Source organism: Haliaeetus leucocephalus, unplaced genomic scaffold (genome assembly GCF_000737465.1).
Source record: "Haliaeetus leucocephalus isolate CR32 unplaced genomic scaffold, Haliaeetus_leucocephalus-4.0 Scaffold262, whole genome shotgun sequence".
Classification (NCBI taxonomy): Eukaryota; Metazoa; Chordata; class Aves; order Accipitriformes; family Accipitridae; genus Haliaeetus; species Haliaeetus leucocephalus.
Genome location: NW_010972698.1, coordinates 10,357,275 through 10,376,376, shown reverse-complemented (window position 1 = coordinate 10,376,376; position 19,102 = coordinate 10,357,275). Strand labels below are relative to the sequence as shown.

General features: G+C 43.1%; 1 protein-coding gene across 1 annotated transcript in view; it reads left to right on the top strand.

Annotated features, from left to right (window-relative positions):
• The window catches only part of ARHGEF9 (Cdc42 guanine nucleotide exchange factor (GEF) 9), a 51,511-nt gene extending 33,780 nt beyond the window's left edge, over positions 1-17,731 (top strand). Inside the window, exons 6-8 of the mRNA XM_010569072.1 lie at positions 5,742-5,985; positions 6,691-6,759; positions 17,481-17,731. Coding sequence (XP_010567374.1) covers positions 5,742-5,985; positions 6,691-6,759; positions 17,481-17,662 — 495 coding nt within the window. The 3' untranslated portion in view covers positions 17,663-17,731. The remainder of the gene's footprint in view (positions 1-5,741; positions 5,986-6,690; positions 6,760-17,480) is intronic.
• Positions 17,732-19,102: the final 1,371 nt, after the last annotated feature.

The following is a 19,102-nucleotide window of genomic DNA, read 5'->3' as shown; positions in this document are numbered from 1 at the left end:
CACTAGCAATTGCCTGCACAGGCAGATTGCCCTCCTTGTGATTGGTATTATATTTCCTCTGCAGCATCATGGGAGGATTTGACTCTTACAGGGTCTTGCACAAGCACAGTGTGCAAAGGCAGTGTCTGGCACATGTAGCTATGGCCTGGGGTACTCGTGGCACAAAAAAAGTGATTGATTAAAGCTAGAGAGCAGGAGGAGAAAGCAGTACTAAAGACAAGTAGAAGTCAATTTAATAGTAAGAGTTATTGAACAATCTGATTTACAGGTGCAGTCCGTTCTACACATATATCTATATCCAGTGCAATAATTTGGGAGTAAGTGCATAATTGATTGTGGAAGCCACATCCCAACTTCAGATCTTCAGGTTTTCCAATAAAAGTTCAGCCTTGGTTTCCTTACGATGGTCACAAATGAGATTTTTTTCTTTCAAGCACAGCTAGAGAAAGTCACCTTCCCCCTTCAGACAGGGGACAGTGAAATGGGGATATTTAAGTCAGAGTGAGAGCAGGAGAAAATGGCCCAAGCAGGTCACGCAGTCAGGTACATCCCCCTGAGTGCAGCCGCTACCTCAGGCACAAGCACTTCAGCTGTAAACCTCCGACAAAGCAAATGCAGAGAGCAGAATTGTGGTAGGTTTATGTAATGTGTCAAAACTTTGTTTTGTGCTCCCATCAAATATTACTTTTTTTGGCTTCATCTTTTCCTTGTGAATCCTCAGCACATATTACGTGAACAGACTGCAGAGCATTTTTTAGAAGAGCTTAATTAACCTCAGCTAGGGAAAGAAAGGGAAATCATAGAAGCTGTAGGGTAAAAAAAGATCATATTTAGACAAATAAGTGCAAATGACCTAGATGCATCAATTTCCTTAAGAGCCATGCAAGGCAATCTGGATGCTGTCTGCAGAGACTGCAGGTTTATGTCACTGCTCCTCGTGCTTGCTGTCCCAGTCTGCACCTTGGGGCTTCTCTGACACCACCCCTGAAGTCCGTACTAATCCTACCTGCTCTCATCCCATTTTCTCCTCCATCTGTCACCTTTCTCTTAGACATCATCAAAATGCAGAGCTGGGAAGGACCCCAGGAGATTAGCTATTCCCTTCGCAGGATTAAGTATACTCAGATCATCTCTGATGGATGTTTGTCTAACCTTATTTTTTAAAATCTCCAAGGAATGCTGTCCCAAGACTTCCCTATATTGTCTGTTCTAGTGTTTAACTACTCTTATAGCTAGAAAGACTTCTTTTCTGAGTATCTAATCCTATTCTCCCTTGTGGTAAATTAAGCCAAGCCACAATCAAAATGGAGAATAATTGATCACCAGCCTCCTTAGAAGAGAAACAGCTTTCACATATTGGAATACCAATAGCACATTCCTTTTTATTTATGTCCTTTCCAGATTAAACAACTCCATTTCTTTATCCTTTCCCCACTGATCAGGTTTTGAGAGTCTTTTTTTGTCTTTTTCTATTTTCTTGCTCTTACCTGATTTAACTACAAAAAATAATTTTGTATGACATTCAAAACTGGACAGTGTAAACCAGCTAGTCGTCATCCTGGCTTAACTGTGGACAGGATAACATATAATACTATACTAATATAGCCAGCATATAAATGAAAGTAAATTCTATAGCTTAATAATTTCTTCCTAATTCTCTTGTATGTTATCCCTGGGATAATCAGGAGTAATAGCAGCAGCCTGTCCCAGCTGCCATTTCTGCCCTCTGCTAAGCCTGAGCATCTTTCGACAGTGTGGCTACTTAGATAGCTGATAAATCTCCATTTTGTGTATACATATTTGCTTTGTCCTTCTGACATGTAGTACTTAAACCAGTCTGTTTAAACAACCCATTTTCATCCTCAGCCACACATCTGCTCTCTATCTTGTATGTGCTTGTTTGATTCAGCTTACGTGCTCAAAGAAAGGAAAGATAGTCCCGCGCTCAACACAAATGGTGTACAGAACAACAAGGTTCATTTCTCAACGCTGCTACAGGCTTTCTGTCTGCGTCTGGCAGAAATCACACAAAGCAGCATTGCTTTCATTGCCTGCATGTTCCCTGAATTTTTATTCTCTTTTCCACATGCATAAAAAGCTCCTAAAAATAGGGGTTTGGCCTTGTTTGCTGTACGTCTCTCATGTAGCCCAGATGAATTCCTAAATTTTATTGAAATCAATTACAGCGTAAGCCAAGTGTATTTGAAGATGCCCATGCTTCACCAAGGAGCTAAGTAACATATGTTATTCTTTAAGAGCTGTAGGAACATATGTGATAAAATATCCATGGATCAAATAATTATTATGCTTCCCATACTATGGGTGTTAAAATTTAGTCAGTTGGGAAATAATATCCATTTATTGAGTGCTGGCAAGAAGAGGGGAAGAAAGGAGAAGTGGTAGTAGGAAATGCCTAGCCCATTAAAAATTACATTATCCAGTTACAGTTATTAATCTGCTATATGGACTGAACTTTATTGAAACCAGGTGTGTACAAAGTGTCTTCCATGTGCAGACACATGCTATTCACTGAGGTGTTTATGTGCTCTATCATTCTGTGAAAAATAAAAGGTCTCTTAAAAACTCAGGGTACCAGTGCTGGAGTCTGTGGTCAGCAAGTGAGGAGTGGTCCTTCTCTTGAGGAAGTACGAAGGAAATGCACTGCTGGCACAGGGCAGCGACCCACACTCAGCTAACGTCAGGCACGGACTTGGTCGGAGCTCTTTACTTTTCTGTCCTTCTTTGAATGGTTTCGTCTTCCGCCGTGTTGGCACCTTTCTCTCCTCTCGGCCTCCCCCCACTCCAGGGGCTGTTTCTCCACCAGAAAGTTCCTGCCGAGCTGGTGGCTGAGAGCTCTGGAGAGGGCAATGAGAGAAAAGGTGATTCATTTCTTCAAGATTCGTTACTGAAGTTTCTTCTCAAAATGAAAGTAAAAGGGGCAGGCAGGAGCTTTACGCTTATTGTCTTTCCCTCATTTGCCCATGAGCTTGCTTAATGCTCAAGGACAAAACCACGGCATTTCTTCTCCGTGTGTTTTCTGCAAACAGTCTCAATAGCTGAGCTTGTTCTTTCCCGCTATTGCATTCTCACCAACAGTAATATTCTGTGGGGCCATTTATTTCCAAAAGCACTTGTATGATTCCATTATCTCCTCATTGCTCCTTCAGTAACTCCTAGGCAACACCGTTATCTTCACATCCAATACTCAGCAACACCTGCAAAACATGGGAGCCTCTAAAACGCACTGCAGAAGCCTCGCGGGAGGCAGCAATTGTTCTTGCTGCAGCCTCGGAGGGGAAATGTATGGAGCAGTTCAGTCAGACATGTCCAAACCCGATATATTGTCCTCTGGAAGTATAATGACAGCACAAAGCTGTTAAAACATTCACTGAGCATTAGCTATTAAGAATAGCTCATAATGTTTTCTAAATCAAAATTGGAGAGATAAAAAGGGAAAAAATGTATTGAGTATGTGTAAGAAAAAAGCCAATGCACAGAACCTTGGATTTTCAGAGCCAGGTGAGAAGGAGGATTGTGATTATTTATTCTTGTAATACCTTTTGTGAACAAATCTCTACATAATCATGAATATTGCATAGAAAAGTACGTTTGATCCCACTTCACCCATCTCGCTCACAAGGACAGTCTGTTCAGTGTTGTGTTTTGGAAGTTTTCATCAGCAGTGAGTTGGTTCTCTCTGGGAAGAAGAATAGTTGCTGGTATAGCTAATTTAAGGAGCACATCTTTTTTCCTGTGAGATTTGTTATCAAGTTTTTTTGAGAATGTGGTGAAGATAAATGCTAGTTCTATGAACTAGTCCAAGACTCAAATTTAAACACAGTGCACAGTATTGATTTAATTGAACAAGTTTAGTGTGATGCTTACAGCCTTTTCTCAGCACTTCCCTGGGCGCAGAGGGAGAGGAAAGAAGCAATTTTCCAAGTTAGGACAAAACAGAAAAGATGTTCTGTTGCATATTCAGCCTGAAATATCCTTCTCTTACATTTTGGACAGCATCACTACTCAAAGCCTACATACTAGAGGAAGATGTTTGTACAATACATTAGTTAGTGGATTCCCCCCCCCCCCGGAGCATTCCAGAGGAAGGAGCCAGGTTTTACAGACTATGAGCTTCTGGACAGTGCCCTGTCTCACGATCGTTAATACTGTCTGACATATCCATGAGCAAGTTTGCTAAAAAATTATTATTATTATTATTATTATTATTATTATTATTATTATTTTCTGAGATTAATGATTTGTTTAAAGTAATACCTACTGCTTCTCTTTAAAAAACCTCACTACTAAATTCTTATTTGAGTAAATAAATGCAGTACATTGATATTATTTTTCCTCTTAAATGAATCCTTTGACATAGCATTTATCTTTAGGGCACTCTCAAAAATAAAGAAATATTTAAGTTAATTTAATACACCTAAATATTGGCTTTTGAGAGTGGGTAGAGGAAGGAAATCTTGATTGTGTGTTGCTAAATTTGGCTTTTTAAATATGTATGCCTTGTAACTTGAATCACCTTACGTGGTCATGACTATATAATTAACATTCTGTTTTCTGATGATCATTTTTTGTTATCTGTTCCTGTGAAGACATAGAGATGTGGGGCCAATGCTCCTCTTACACCAGTATAAATCAGGAATAGTTCTAGTAAAGGCAGTACAAAATTTGATGGGCAAAGGCAAAATAAGTATGAAGAGGGTAAGGAGGAAAACAGGAAATTACCTGTTTTTCACTACAGTTTATCAGCATCCACAATTTCACATCTATGATTGAGCAGTTGACACAGTAGATCTCAAACCACTCTTTTTTAGTGCCAGCTCCACCTACCGCTGTCTCCCAGCTGCAATCATGGTAGCCAATACGCAGCGCTGCTGCATGGCTGCTGCCGGCACGGAGCAGAGGTTGCACTGGGCATGTCAAACAGCCACAGAGCTGCGGGTGTTCCCATATGAGTTCTGAAAAATTAATAAAGAAGACTCTTTTACTTTTTCCTTCCCAATGTAGAGGAATGAGCTGTTGCTGAAAAACAAGGGGCAGGAATAATCAGCTTAGAAAGGAGATGAGGATGAACAGGTTTGGTTGTAAACATCAAGAAGGGAAAAAGAAAAAATTTAAGCTGGATCAAGAGGTTAAATCCAGGGCATAATGGGACAGAGATAGGTGAGGAGTTCTTTGAACTGAGAATCAGGGTGATTTTCTCAGCAATGAGTTGTGTATGAACGGGAAATGGGTTCCAAGAAGGGGCAGGGACCCATCTCCCCTGACTCTGAGAATGTGTTTGAAAAACAGAGGTCTGCACTACCCAGTCTGCACTGCCAAACATGCCAGAGCTGATTTCTCAAGTTTTATGCTTCTACACAGCCGTGTTTGTAGCACAGGAATCCCATCAGGCCAGTGGCCCGTATTTTCCAGTTTCTCATCTTACGGAACAGAGCTTCCCATCATGGAAAATGATGGAAGTATGTTACCTACTCAAAGGCATTTCTTCATGCCTACAAGCAAAATTTTGCAGCATGCGGATTTGTATTTCGTTCTTTTATGCCTGTGATCTACCCTATTTGTTTAGCCAGCAACAAACGTATTCACAGCAGATGAGGCTTGAAGAATCTGACCAGGTTTCACCATTACTTCTTACTTCTCTTCAGCCCTCCCATGAATTCCCTGCTGAGTTCAAGCTCTGTAAGTATGTTACAATCAACCCATCTCTCCCCTTCTCTCTGTAGGATCTGATACGAAGAGATATTCTGTATTACAAAGGTCGCATAGACATGGATAAATATGAAGTGGTGGATATAGAAGACGGGAGAGATGATGACTTCAATGTCAGCATGAAGAATGCCTTCAAACTTCATAACAAGGAAACTGAGGAAATGCACTTATTCTTTGCCAAGAAACTGGAGGAGAAGTTACGATGGCTTAGAGCTTTCAGAGAAGAAAGGAAGATGGTAAAAGAAGATGAAAAGATAGGTGAGGAATATGAAATGAATCTGAAAGGAGATTGTTGGTAATCCTTAATTTAGCCCCAACTGTTGGAGAAGCCCACATTTTGTTTTGTAGTAGAATTACAGTTCAACCTTGTTCAAATGTCCTTGGTTGCTCTCATAGTCATAAATAGGTCTCTTTCCAATTCAGTTACTGTTATTTTTGGCCCTCAATAAACAAATTCTGCCCATAGCTTCAAGCTATGGGTACTGTGGGAGAAGGCAGTCTTTGGCCATCTGACTTCAGAGTCTCCTGGCCGCATCATTTCTGCTCTGGTTAAGCATGTCTCGTGCAGGGTAGGAGGGCAGCAAAGTCAATGACTTACCAGCCGTGCCCTTCCCTCAGCATCAGCCCATAAATTGACTGTAACCAATGTCCGTTCAGGCTCAGTTTGTGTTGCTCAGCTGTAAAGCACTGAGCATATTTATGATACTGTATAAATAATAATGGGTCTAATCTTACTTTTCATACAGCCCCTGCACAAGTGAGATTATAAAGAGGCCTGTCCTTTCAAGAAAGATTTGCTTTTCAGTAAAATACCTGCCTGTACACACAGCTTACTGGGTGATGCTTTGCCACCTAGGGCGTTCTGTGTTTGCCAAACAGTGCAGAACATTCCCCCCTCCCCAAAAGAAAAAGAGGCTTTGTAAGCAATCTTCTGAATTGTGTTTGCCGTGTTCCCTTTTTCAGGCTTTGAAATTTCTGAAAATCAAAAGCGGCAAGCGGCAATGACAGTAAAGAAAGTCAGTAAGCAAAAAGGTAACCGGCAACATGCACTGTGCCTGGTGATGTGAGGGTGGAGTGGGCTGGGCTGAATCCTGCTGGGTTAGGATCCAGCATCCCCCTTGAATTTCCCCCTCCCCTTTCTCTTTTTTTATAAAATACCGTTTGTGCTTTGTATCCTTTCTTAATGTATCTGTGGGCCAAATTAATCTCTGGTCTAATGTGGTTGAAGCCAGTGGAATTTCACCAGAGATGAATTTGATCTCGTGTCTCCAGTCTGATGTCCAGAAGCTGTCCCTGGGGGCAGAAATCTATCTCAGTTGTTTATCTCAGGCTGAAATGGGAGTGAGTGCGGAGGTATGTAGGGGTTCTGCTGATTCCCAAAGTCTCCCGTTAGCAAAGAAAGACAGATGGCTAAAATACTGGAGATGGTGAGGGATCTACCCCTTTCCTGCTTTTGGAAAGGGGACACTCATGTTTCCTGGCACTACCTATAACTTTTTAAGGACAGCACAGTAGCATCAGCTGTAGGACATAAAGTATCTTAGTAAAGACATTCTGTCTCTCTAATGTCAGATTCATTTTCCCACCCAGGTAGGCTACAGCCAACTAATAAATGCCACGCTAGATATTATACAGTCTCAACTGGCGAAACAGCCAGCATTAATTATCTCTCGCAATAACTCTTGCAGCTACAGGTTTTGAAATACTAAATACAGAGGGAAAGTCAGAGGGGTCATTTTTCAAGTTTTCCAAAGCTTCACAAAGTCGTAGACTTATCGATTCGTTACCAAAGTACCACGGCACAACTAGGCCTATAAATGGGTTTTGAGAGAACTCATCACTTCTTGGCTATAGTCAGTTCCAGGCAGATTTGTCCCTGCTCTGTACAGACATTGGGGTGGTTTTTGCAAAAATTGAAGGAGCTCTTTGCTTTCTGCCTCACCTGTTTGTTGTCTACTGGCTTTGCTGGTCCAGTAGTGGTTTGCTAGGCCAACTGTAAACTCCTTGGTTTGCTGTGTCTCTCCATTGTCATTAGTCTTCTCCTCTCTACTAACTTCCTATGTTGTCTTCTGAGATGTTCTCTAAAAACTCTCCTGGCCAGATTTTCTAAGCTCAAAGTAGGCACACACCCAAAATTGGGCCCAAGGACGTGTATCTTACACAATGTACGTGTAGATCAGGCAGTAGCGGACACTATTGCGAGGTCAGTTTTGCAGATTCACCCCTCACCACCAGCATGCTTGTCCCTCAGCACGGAAGCAACCACAGAGATTATGGCAACTGGAAAATTAGAGAATCTGACTTGCATGATGGCCATGACAAAAACAGTTTAAATTATTGTTTGCTGTTCAGTTAATTATATTATTAATTAATTAAGGTATTAATTAATTAATAATTGTACTGTTCAGTTATTAAGTGACAGTTCAAAGGTGCCTGAGCATGCCTACCAATATTCCCACTTAAATCGCTGGACTTGCATCCTGACAAATATAATATACCTAACTGTACTTATTTCTTACACAGCAATTGTTCTCTTGTTTTCTCTCTTTCTCTTTCTCTCTCTTTCTCTCTGAGATGAAAAAGGAGGGGCTATTATCTTAGACTTCTCTGACTATAAAATTAATCAGCTCCTAAAACACCAGTCAGCATTTCTTTTATGAAGAATGAGCTTATGCTATAACACTGGCAGTTCTTATTGAGATGAAGTCCTCGAGTCAGACCCCAAGCATCAAGTTAAGGAAGCCTGTTTTACTTTACTTTTTTTTACTTTTACTTTACTTGTTTTACGTAAGACATGAAATCTGAAAAACAACAAATAGGGTCATTAAATTAGTAGCTCTGCTTCTTTTGTCCTACATTGCAGTAATCATAGCCCAGTCTCAGATTAATTAAATTAAGTACCGGCACTGAATGTTTTGCTGAAAACTCTTTAGTTTTCTTACTCTGTGGTTTGACTTGTGCCCAAGACCCAAAGAGATATGTGAGGCTGCTGGAGCAGGGAGCTGGTGGCATTTCTCAGAAGGGGGAGGTAGGAGAAAATTCCTGAGAGTTGGCTAACTAGAAGTGACTGATTTTTTGAATCTTGCCATGTGCATTTTACATATATTGCCAACAAATTTTTTGCCAAAGACCTTGGCAGGCACCTGGGGCTGTGTTGCTGAGGCTGAGGTGCAGCCCTTGAGGCTGGGAGCAGGCAGACGGGTGTGCCAGCACCAGGAGGTTGCCTCCTGCAGGCACCATCCCCGCGCAGCCTCCCACAGCACGACAGTAGAATTGGAAGGGGCTTTAAGTTGGTTCTGAAGCATCATTAATACGTGGAAAGCAGTGAAGCCCTTTAGGAGTGGGAATAGTTCCACTGCATTCAACTGAACTAGTTACTCATTTAAATTTATGGACTTTGCAGGACAGGTCTCAGTGGCTACAGCAGGGCTTGACGGCTCAACCGCTCGACCTGACATGTCGAGAGCCCTGCTCCCCGGTCAGTGGATGCCTGTTACAGACTTGTTTCTAGATTATCTCAGTTGTTCCCTCCACCTCTTAAATGGGAAACCATGGTAATTTCCCTGTCACAGAATACTTAAGGAAGAGAGAAAAGCCGTGAAGGAAGTGAAATGGAAAATGCAATCAACTTTGTTAGAGGTGAAGCAGAAAAACATTTTTCAAATAGTATAAACCGCCGCTTATTTCATGCAGTGTTGTACCACACCTCCCAGAAGTATTACTCTGGAGCTGGCTGGCGTGCATTTGAAAAGGAAGCATTTAAACCACTGCTCACTGCAGCAGATGAGGGAGAGACGCTGAGAGATCAGCTGATAGCAGGGGAAGAAACCTTAAACTCAGCTTTTTAAACTAGTGAAAACTTTATCCAGGTTATTAAGAGAGAACACAACTCTCAGTGTTTTGAGAAGTTTTTGATCCCAAAATGAGGGTCCTCCATGGGGCAGAAGTCAGCCGCCTCTGGAAGAAACCCCTTCCTAATGCTCAACTCTGTGCAGAAATGCGTGCACACATGCAGTGCCAGGCTTCCTTCCAAATCGATTTAATGATGCGCAAGGTCAGATTTCAGCAATATACTAGGATTTGCACTACTTATTGGATTGGGCAGAACGTAATGATATTAGACCAGGTGCCTTAAGACAGCATTAAACCAATTTTTGGCCTTCTTTAAGTCCATTAGACATAAAGTAAATGGGTAGTGTTGGCTCTGCACTTTACCAACAGATAGAGAAAAGGGCTGTTTGTTGTTGGTTTTTTTTTCTTTTTGCATTGATTGTTCAAGATTTTTCCTCTTGGTTACTGCCCTTTAGCTTCTTTAAATGTCAGTGTGGTAACTGGGAATAGAATTCAGTGTGGTGTCTCCTAGAAATAGTAAAGTAACAGAGAAATTTATTTGTCTTGACTTACAAAAACAACAAAAAACCCCACAGCCCTTTTTAAGCTACAGCCAATCAAGTGTGCAACTTTTCTGCAGGTACGTCCAGGTACCACTGAGGACTTTCACTGCCTGCACTGACACTGCAACATTAAGATAGCATCCAGTTGCACTTCCAAAATTGTGCTCGTTGTTGACTAAAGCAGTGGAAACAAGTCTAAAGTTCCCTTAAAAATGGATCCTTTGTGGATCTCCAGTCCATCCTTAACACAGACACAGGATTATCCAGGGTACTTTTTCCAAGTGTCTGAAAACAGAAGGCTCCTTTAGTGCCTCTATCCATCGAGGGCTTCTGTTCTGCTGGCCACTTTTAATCTCCCCTCTAAAGATTAGTGTTTGCAGCTTTCAGAAACATTCAGTTACTTTTCTGATCCCCAGCTTTGTCCACATCTGTCCCCATGCAGGACAGCGTGTACATGTAAGGGATTTTTGCTTATGTTCCTGGAAGCTGTCAGTCAGGGGGATTAGAGGTTCCAGTGCCTGGGAAGGGGACCCCATTCTTAACGCACCCTTTCCCACTAATTTTTCCATTTTGGAAAATGAAATGTCTGTTCAAATTTAAAGAAGTGACCTTAGGGTTTCCCACCCCAGGAGAGCTCTTCAGACCCATGCTATGAGCCAGCTCCTTCGTGCCCTTCGCTCTTGTCCTGTGTATTCTCCTCTGCACTGTGCCACAGCTTCACCAAAGCAGATGCCCTCTGCCCAGACAAGCCTTTAGCCTGGTGGTCTGGGACTTGCGGAAGGAGGGAAACCTATATTCAATCACATCACACCCTGAGCTTAGAAGGATGCTGTCATTAAATCTGCCCCTAAACACTCAGCTAGGCAAACCCAGCAGGGGTTAAATCAACAGCTGGCATGAACTGCTTTGGCCTGCAGTAAAGCACCCTCTGAATCACTGAATTTTGCTGCTAATTTCTTCCTTTCTGATCACTTGAGCTCACGGCGAGCTATGTCATAAAAACCCTGACCCAAACACCCAACAGCTTTTCTCTGGCTTCTCACACTTCTGCACTTCAAGTTCTCCCCCAGCAAGTCTGCATAGCAAAACGAGATGACTGCATGTTAGCATACTTGTGCTGGCTTCATCCAGCTGGCGCGGACAGGTCTTACCAGGTAACAGAGTCTGTAGGTACCTCCTGTCATTCTCCTGAGTGTTTAAGCCTATTTTATTGCATCTTTGTTGCTAACAAGATTGACGTGGCCCTGACATGTTTCCCTATCCTACTCACACATGTAGGCACAGCCTCGGGGGGATTGAAGGAGACTGAGCAACACATAGACTAACCACTTTAAACAGAGGGGCATTTGCATTTTCAGATAATCAGGGTCACTTCCCTTTTTTCACAGAGCTTCCCCCAGTGTAGGTGAAAGAATGGAGCTAATCATGTTCTCGGTGGTATTTCCCCACAGATTCAGAGAAATCACAGAGCTTATCCCATTGCTTGTAAAATACAGACCCTACCCAAAATGTAGGTGTCGTGCAGTGCCCATCTGCGGCTCGCCCAAGCACTTTGTGCTTTGGGTGCGCAAGCACTGGTCTCATTGATGATAGTTTAGATAGATGGCTTCTCACTCAAGGCATTAGTAACCCAGCTGGAGTCAGTAGTATCATCTGAGATGCGGTCAGATATACAAGCTAAGGCAAATCATGAATAAATTCTTGGCTGGGAGATCTCTAAGGATGGTACCAGTGACTCGGCAACGGGCACATGCTTCTGAGCAAATTCTCCAGGGGATTTTTGTGGTGAGATGTGAAACGGACCTCTTGGGTTTTCCACTGGCCCTCATGTGAAGAGCCAAGATGTTGACATCAGGGTCATACTGAGATTCCAACTGAAATAAGTTTGTCAGCTGAGATACTCCTGCACTTTCAGTTTGGTGAGGTATTTTAGGTAAGCGGCAGTGTTGCTACCCAGAAGAGGCTGCATTTCAGGGCAGCGATGGATGAACTAATCTCTTCCTACCCATGAAACCGACGGAGTGGTCTTTGCTATCCATGTACAGAATGCTGGAGGAGAGGGAGGCTATATAAATACAAGATGGGATAAATTAGTTTTCACCTGGCTTTGATAAAGCCCTAGTATCATTTATTCCATCTAGCTTTTGCTTATCACATGAGGAGTCATTATCTTAATGTCTAGTCTAATGACATCAGGTTGCAGTAACAGACTTGATAAATAGACTCAGGAAGGTCAAGTTCCCTCAGTATTTGTAGATAGTGTGGCTGGCTGTGGAATAGTCAGGATACAAGATGACTGTTTTCTTCTGTTGCATTTCTCAAGCTGCAGTTAGCTCTTTTCCCACCCTCTGCCTCCAAAACAGAGAAGTTAGGCTAGTGGTTAGAAAAGGGAGCTAAGGCATGTTCTCCTCACCGGTACCATCCCTGGTAATACCTACCTCTGCCAGGCCATCAAGTAAAATCCCCGGCTGCGTAAAGAGCCATGGCTAATGGACCACTTAAATTCCTCTTGAGTTGGGCGAGTATGACAAAATTGGAGTCGGGTACTTTAGCATGGAAGTGTAAATCAGTGAAGTCCGCAGCTGCCCAGGACTGCCTTCAGACGCAGACGTTTCCTGTTCACAGCTGCCATCCACACCTCTTGCCGTAAAAACTAGGTCTGCAATCAGGGAGCAGAACTAATATCAGACACAGCATAGTTTGCCAACTCTAAACAAAAGAGCAACCAAGGGAATAGTGGTGAAGTGCTTTGAGATCCTCTGTTGAAATGTGCTGAAGAAGGGCAAAGCGCTGTACCTGTTCAGCCATTACTGCTTCTTTCTTTAACTTGTTGCTATTGCAGGAGTAATTAACCATACAACAATTAGCGTTCTTGAGGTATGTTCCCGGCTACCCCACGTTGTGTATGGGTTACAATATTCAGAAGGAAACTGAATTTATGGGATTTTTGAGCATGGCTCCTGAAGGATGCAAGTTGGCTCAGCTGCTATTGAGATCACAGGTAGATGAAAGGCTCCTTAGCACAGAGCACTGCTGCTTCTCCTACCAGCAGCCTCCACTCGGCCAGTAGAGAAAGCAGGTGTTGATATTTTATTGTCTCCCACTCAACTCTGGCTAATGAACAGCATGGTATCTAGACAGCTAGGTAGAAGAAAAGCCTATGAAATAGCTCCTGGTCGAAGTAAAAGCTAAAATCTTAGAGGTTGAGGATGGAATAAACAGCTTGTAAGGCAAGTTTCCATGGTTATATATAGGCAAATCTCAGTGTATTCTGTGTATGTTTTGTATTAACTCTGGAAAGGTGCAGTGTTAATGTAGCTGTCCTGCTATATTACAACTGGGTCTGTCTGCACGTGTCCATGTGGATTGCTTGTGAGTTAATAGCATGCTCCTAAATCTTCAAGTGCTACCGAAGTTGTGTTATAACCTCAAATAGAAGAGAGGCTTTGAAAAAAAGAACGAGAATGGAAAAAAGAGACAGTTTTAAATCTTTGTGTTTTCTTCTGAGCTGAGAAATCTGAAAGATTGCAAGTGACGTTGCCCAGTACTAAAAAAAGACATGATTTCAACTGACAGCGCAGCATCTCTCTTTACCAGTTTTGTCTAGCCAAATTATAAACCCCGGAGTTTTCTTTTTCTCATTCTGAACAGATTTCCACAACCCCCACCCTGCCGAACGATCTTGCTATGCAGCTGCAGCCTTTATATTCTGCTACAGTGCAGAATTATGCATGAACCAGCAGAAGGAGCTCCAAGTCTGGTCATTGGTGCATAGCTGCTTTCTTACGCCTTGGAAAGGCAGCGCAGCAGCTGTGTCTAGAAATCATTACGTACCTATCGATTCTTTCCCTTTGCGCTATGAATGCTGTTCGCCAAGCAGCCCAAAATTGCATTGGAAAAGAGCTTTGCTCATTTCTTTCTGTTGAATTGCAGTGGAGTTATGGCTTTGCACATAAAAAAAAATTCCCTCGAGACAATTCTACACAACGGCCCCGAGTTCTGGTAAGGGAGCAAACCACTTCAGTGCAGAATAGAAAAAAACCAACCTGTCATACTTTTTCCCAAAATTGCTCATTCTCAGGATTTGAAGATGTGCAGATTAGGTTAATCTCCCTCCCCACCCCCAGTTCCTGTGTTCTACCTTGTCAAGAACATGGGTATGTTCAAAAAACAAAAAAAGCCATTCTTGGGGCACCTCAAGCTATTGCGAAGTGCTGTATCACAGTTTCACAAGAAAATGTATTCTTACGGAATTATCAGCCTGACTTGCCAGAGCACAAATGTTTTTATTTGCATGCCCACAAACACACAGTAATTATGCATGCCATTGAGATCTGCAGTTTTGATCATTTAGGCCATGGAGGCCATTTGATAAATATGCAAACCTTCGGCTGCTTATTCAAGCAGAACCAGCCAGGAGCTTTTGACGTTCATCCAGCTTAGATGTTAATGCCCATAGCCTAGATCCTCAAGCAGGGCCATGCGTACAACTTTGAGAATATGGGTCTAAGCTGCTTCACTGAGGGAAGTGGCAGTATGTGCATGGGTATGTTTCAAGCAAGGATAGACATTTTTCAGGAGTTTGGACCAAAAAAGGCTATTTTGGGAGAGAACTGAATGGGGTTTGCTAGTGATCTGGCCAGGGGAGTCTGCCTTTTTCTCTTTTGGAGAAGACAGACTATGGATTACATTCTTTGCAGTGTAACTCCATCAATGTCAGTGGACTTCAGCCAGACTGTCTTTTCTCTACTTCTTCAGCCTTCCAAGTGCATAACAATTTGCTGATGCAGGACATTTCTTAGCGTTTCTGTATCATGATTAAAATACATTAGTTTACCCTTCACAAATTGGTTTAGAGACAATAAAGACCTCAGCCCAGCTCAGCATGGCGGACCAGATGCATCATAAGGCTGACTGCTACTGTGCAGCCACAGGATGCAAAAGACATTGGGCCATGTCATTAAAGCAATGTGGTTTTAAGGTCTTCCAAAGCTAGAAACAATTGCTGTATGTCCCTTAGTAGCAGCTTTAGATTCACAGCTCTTTTGTGTTGTAGAACGTTAGTAATCTTGGTGGCACAAGGACTATTTGCCATTGAAGTAATTCCTGGTCCTTTGGGTCAGTCAAAGATCCAAACCATGTACCAGACAGAAGATCTATTTCCCAACGCTAGCCATGTAAGGTACCTGTACCAGATCCTAACCTTCCCACAGATCCTAAAATTCCTCACCAGTGTCTGCTGGGAGAAGTGGCCAAGGCACTAAAGGCTGGTTGCCTCCAAGAGAATGTCTACAGTCTTGTATGGGTTCAGGGCTAGAGTTTGCCCTCCAGAGCAGACTCTGCAGTTGGTTACACTGTCCAGGTTGTTCTTTTCAAATAAGTTTGAAATATTAACTGTGATGAATTTGTTAAAGGTTAAGAAGTATGAATCATGGAGCAGTTTTTGTCCACCGTAACAAAAGATGTTGGTTACTCCCTACGGTGGACAGAGAGCTGCATGATTTGATGGTATTTGCTGTAAAGAAGGAGAAATCAGTTAGACATAGTCAAGATGATATCTCCATTTGGTTTGAACCTTCTGAGGATTTTAACAACCCTTGATTGGTAAATTCTACAGCAAGGGGAAGTGAATTAATTCTCTTTTCTAAAGCCATACTAAAGCCTTAGCTTTGTATCTAAAAGAGGTCCTGAATTATAATGCGGCAACGTATAAAAGTTGTCTGATGAGCTCCGTGAGTGCACTTTGTGAGGCTTTTTCCTTTGTCTGTAAGTACCCGACTGTGTGCAGCCTTCCTGTGCCCCGGCCGGCCAGCACTGGTCCCACAAAGCATGTGTTTGTGTGTGGGTAGGAACCGCTAACTGAATGCAAAGAGTCGCATTTCTTTTACACACGTTGCTGTGGTACCTGGGTGCTAATCACCGTATTTTGCCTTCTCTAGCACCTTCCCAGCCGAGGATCTCAAAGTGTTTTACAAACATTAATTAATTTAGCTTCACAACCCTCCTGTGAGGTAGGTGGGTGATGCCATCCCGCTTTCCAGATGAGGACACTGATCTACTTGGGTAGAGTCGCCTCGCTCCTGCGGTTAAAACCAGGGGAGGCAATGGCCTCGAGATGGCCCTTGCGAAGCCTGCCACCCGTCATGCAGCCGGGGCTGCCCTCCCCGCAGAAGGAAGAGCAGTTCTGCATGCAGCAGAGGGGATCCAGAGATGGCCAGAGCTTACAGCAACCTGCTTCAGAGCCCTGCTCCTCTCTCCTTCCTGCCCTTCTCTGGAGTTGTGGTTTCCAGCCGATCACGCTACCCTGAGGCTGAAGGAGGGATTATCCCTCATCAGTGGTGTTGTGGGGAAGGAATACAGAAGTAGCTATATTACTCTTCCCTGTAGTCTACGCTTCGGTGGTTGGTGACTTGCCTCCCTTCTGTTCCACCTCCATTCACCCAGAGCTGCCCTTTCTACTCCTTCCTTTACAACAGGTTGTGTAGGTCCCAGCTTGCTGAAGCTCCCCCTTTCCCTGGGAAAGCTGTAAGGGCAGCATCCCTCACCCCGTTCCTGCACAGGAGCTGTGACTCACATATGTGGGAATTATGCATCTAGAACCTGAAAGCGTAGCCTTGCCAGTCCATCCATTGCTACCAGTTTGGATTGAGCAGAATCAGTCTTTCTTGCATTGTGTGCAGCCGTTTTTGGCTGAAACCAGACTGGTAGATTTAAAACAAACCCTATGGAAAAGTCCTACAAACTTTCCTAAAGAAAATAATGAGTTGCCCTTTGTATAGGCAGAATAGCGCTGAAGCAGCACGGGTCCCTGCAGCATAGCACTTCCTCCAAAGCAGCTCTCCTCCATTCTGGCGCAGGAACCGGTGACAAGTGGTCCTCGGGGTCACGCTGCTTGGGGCTGGTCACCGGGGCATGTTGGGGCAAAACCGCTTTCTGAGCGTAGCTGGGAGGGAGGGTGAAAACAAGCTTGGTAACAGTGAGCGTTAAATTCGCGAGCAGGTTGAATGATGCAGTTGTCTGCCTGCGTCTGACCGGATTGATACTGCACATGGCCTGGCCGTGCTTGTGCCTCATTAGGTCACGCAGGACTTTTCCATGAGGGCAGGCAAAACTCTGCCAGTACCAAAGTAATGGATCTTTTCCAAATCTTTAACTCATGGTCTAGCGTAGGTAGCCTCTGAGCTGAAAGTTAAGGCAGCTGCTGCGTTCCTCCATAGATTTGCCATCTCTAGCACGTCTCCCTGTTGTTTGGGACCCTGGTTATTAAGTGATAAGAAGCGATAGCATGACGAAGAAAGACTATTGACCCAATTGCACTTTGACTGATCTGTTTCTTTTTCCCCCCAATCATCGATGCAGGTGTGAGCTACTCCAAGTCGGTTCCTCCAGCCTACCCACCACCCCAGGATCCATTAAATCAGGGACAATACATGGTGACAGATGGCATATCCCAGTCCCAGGTCTTCGAGTTCACCGAACCCAGACGCAGCCAGGCACCATTCTGGCAAAACTTCAGCAGGTTAACACCATTCAAAAAATAATACCTAGAGAGATGGAGAATTTTAACTTAAAAGAACTAAAATTTAAAAATAAAAATAAATAAAATTATATTTATAGATGGACCTTTTTTCGGAGAAGCACTGTTGCAACTAAATATATATACATATATATATATACACACAAACATTTTAAAAATAATAATATATATACATATATGTATATATATAGAAGGACCAAAAACTTTTTTTGTTGTTTTTGGGAAGCAATCTGCTACTAGATACTAGGAAGCACCAATGATTTCTAACCATGTGACCTATTTTATTTTATTCCATTGGTCGGACATCTTTTTTTTTTCCTTTTCTTCTTCATTTTCATTCAAGTCATCATTGGCATCCCAGAATGCTTTCTCGCTTGTGTGAATTCGTCATCGAAGTTCCTCATGGACTACATTGGTGTATATTTTATTTGATTTTATTTATGGGGGGGGGGGTTGTTTGTTTTTTGGAGTGTCGGGAGATCTCTGCTCCCTCTCCCTCCCTCTCCATCCCTTCCTTGGCTGTCCCCAGAGTTACCATTTCAACGAAGAGCATCGACCCTTTCCCCGTCCTGCATTCTCTGGTCTGACTTGTGCCTGTCTGGATGTGCTCCCTTGTGCACCATGCTCTGCTGCGCAGTATTTCTCTGGCTTTAACTGTTTTGTTGTGGGCAGATGAAAACAAGCAGAAGGGATATCAGCTCTTTAGGAAGTGAGAGATGGGTTTTCCTCAGTTAATTTTTTGCGTTTTTTTAAGCACTGTCTCTTTCTCAATTCAGTGTGATTTGTTCACACTCGGAGTAAGACTGAGAAAAGAATATCAGGGGCTTTGATTTCTTTTGCACTTAGTTTTATTTCTGTGGGATTATCTTTGGTTTATTTTCTTTTTAAGCTGAGACACGACTCTGAAAAGCCCACTCCTATCTTTGTTTTCCATGCAAAGATAAAAGCTTAAAAACTGACGGCTTCATGCCCTCCATTCCAGCTAGAGGAAAACTGGCTATTAGGCTCCAACAAATGGCCAGTTTTCCTTCTTCAGGAACTAAGGTCCCATCCTGTTGGCCACACTCACGCCTGCACAGTACTGTGTTAATGAACCACTAATTGCCATTTACAGGAGCAATGATCCCAAAAGTGAGGACCATGACTGCACTCACTGCCTGCTCTACTCTATTGCATACCAGATCCCCAGCCTTGCTTGGGACCGACCTCCCAAGCAGAACGTGAGCTGCCGGTAGTGACCCCTTAGCAGAAGGATCATTGCCTAAGTAATTGGAAGTATTTACCTGATATTTAATGCACCCGAGCTGCAGAGGAGTTGAGAACTGCCTTTCAGGAAAGATAGGGATGTGACCTGAGAAGTTTAGCCGTATGACCGTGATTGCGTGACCTAATCTAAATCGGTGATCAGTTCAATCTAAACGGCATCAACGGTTGGGCAGAGGTG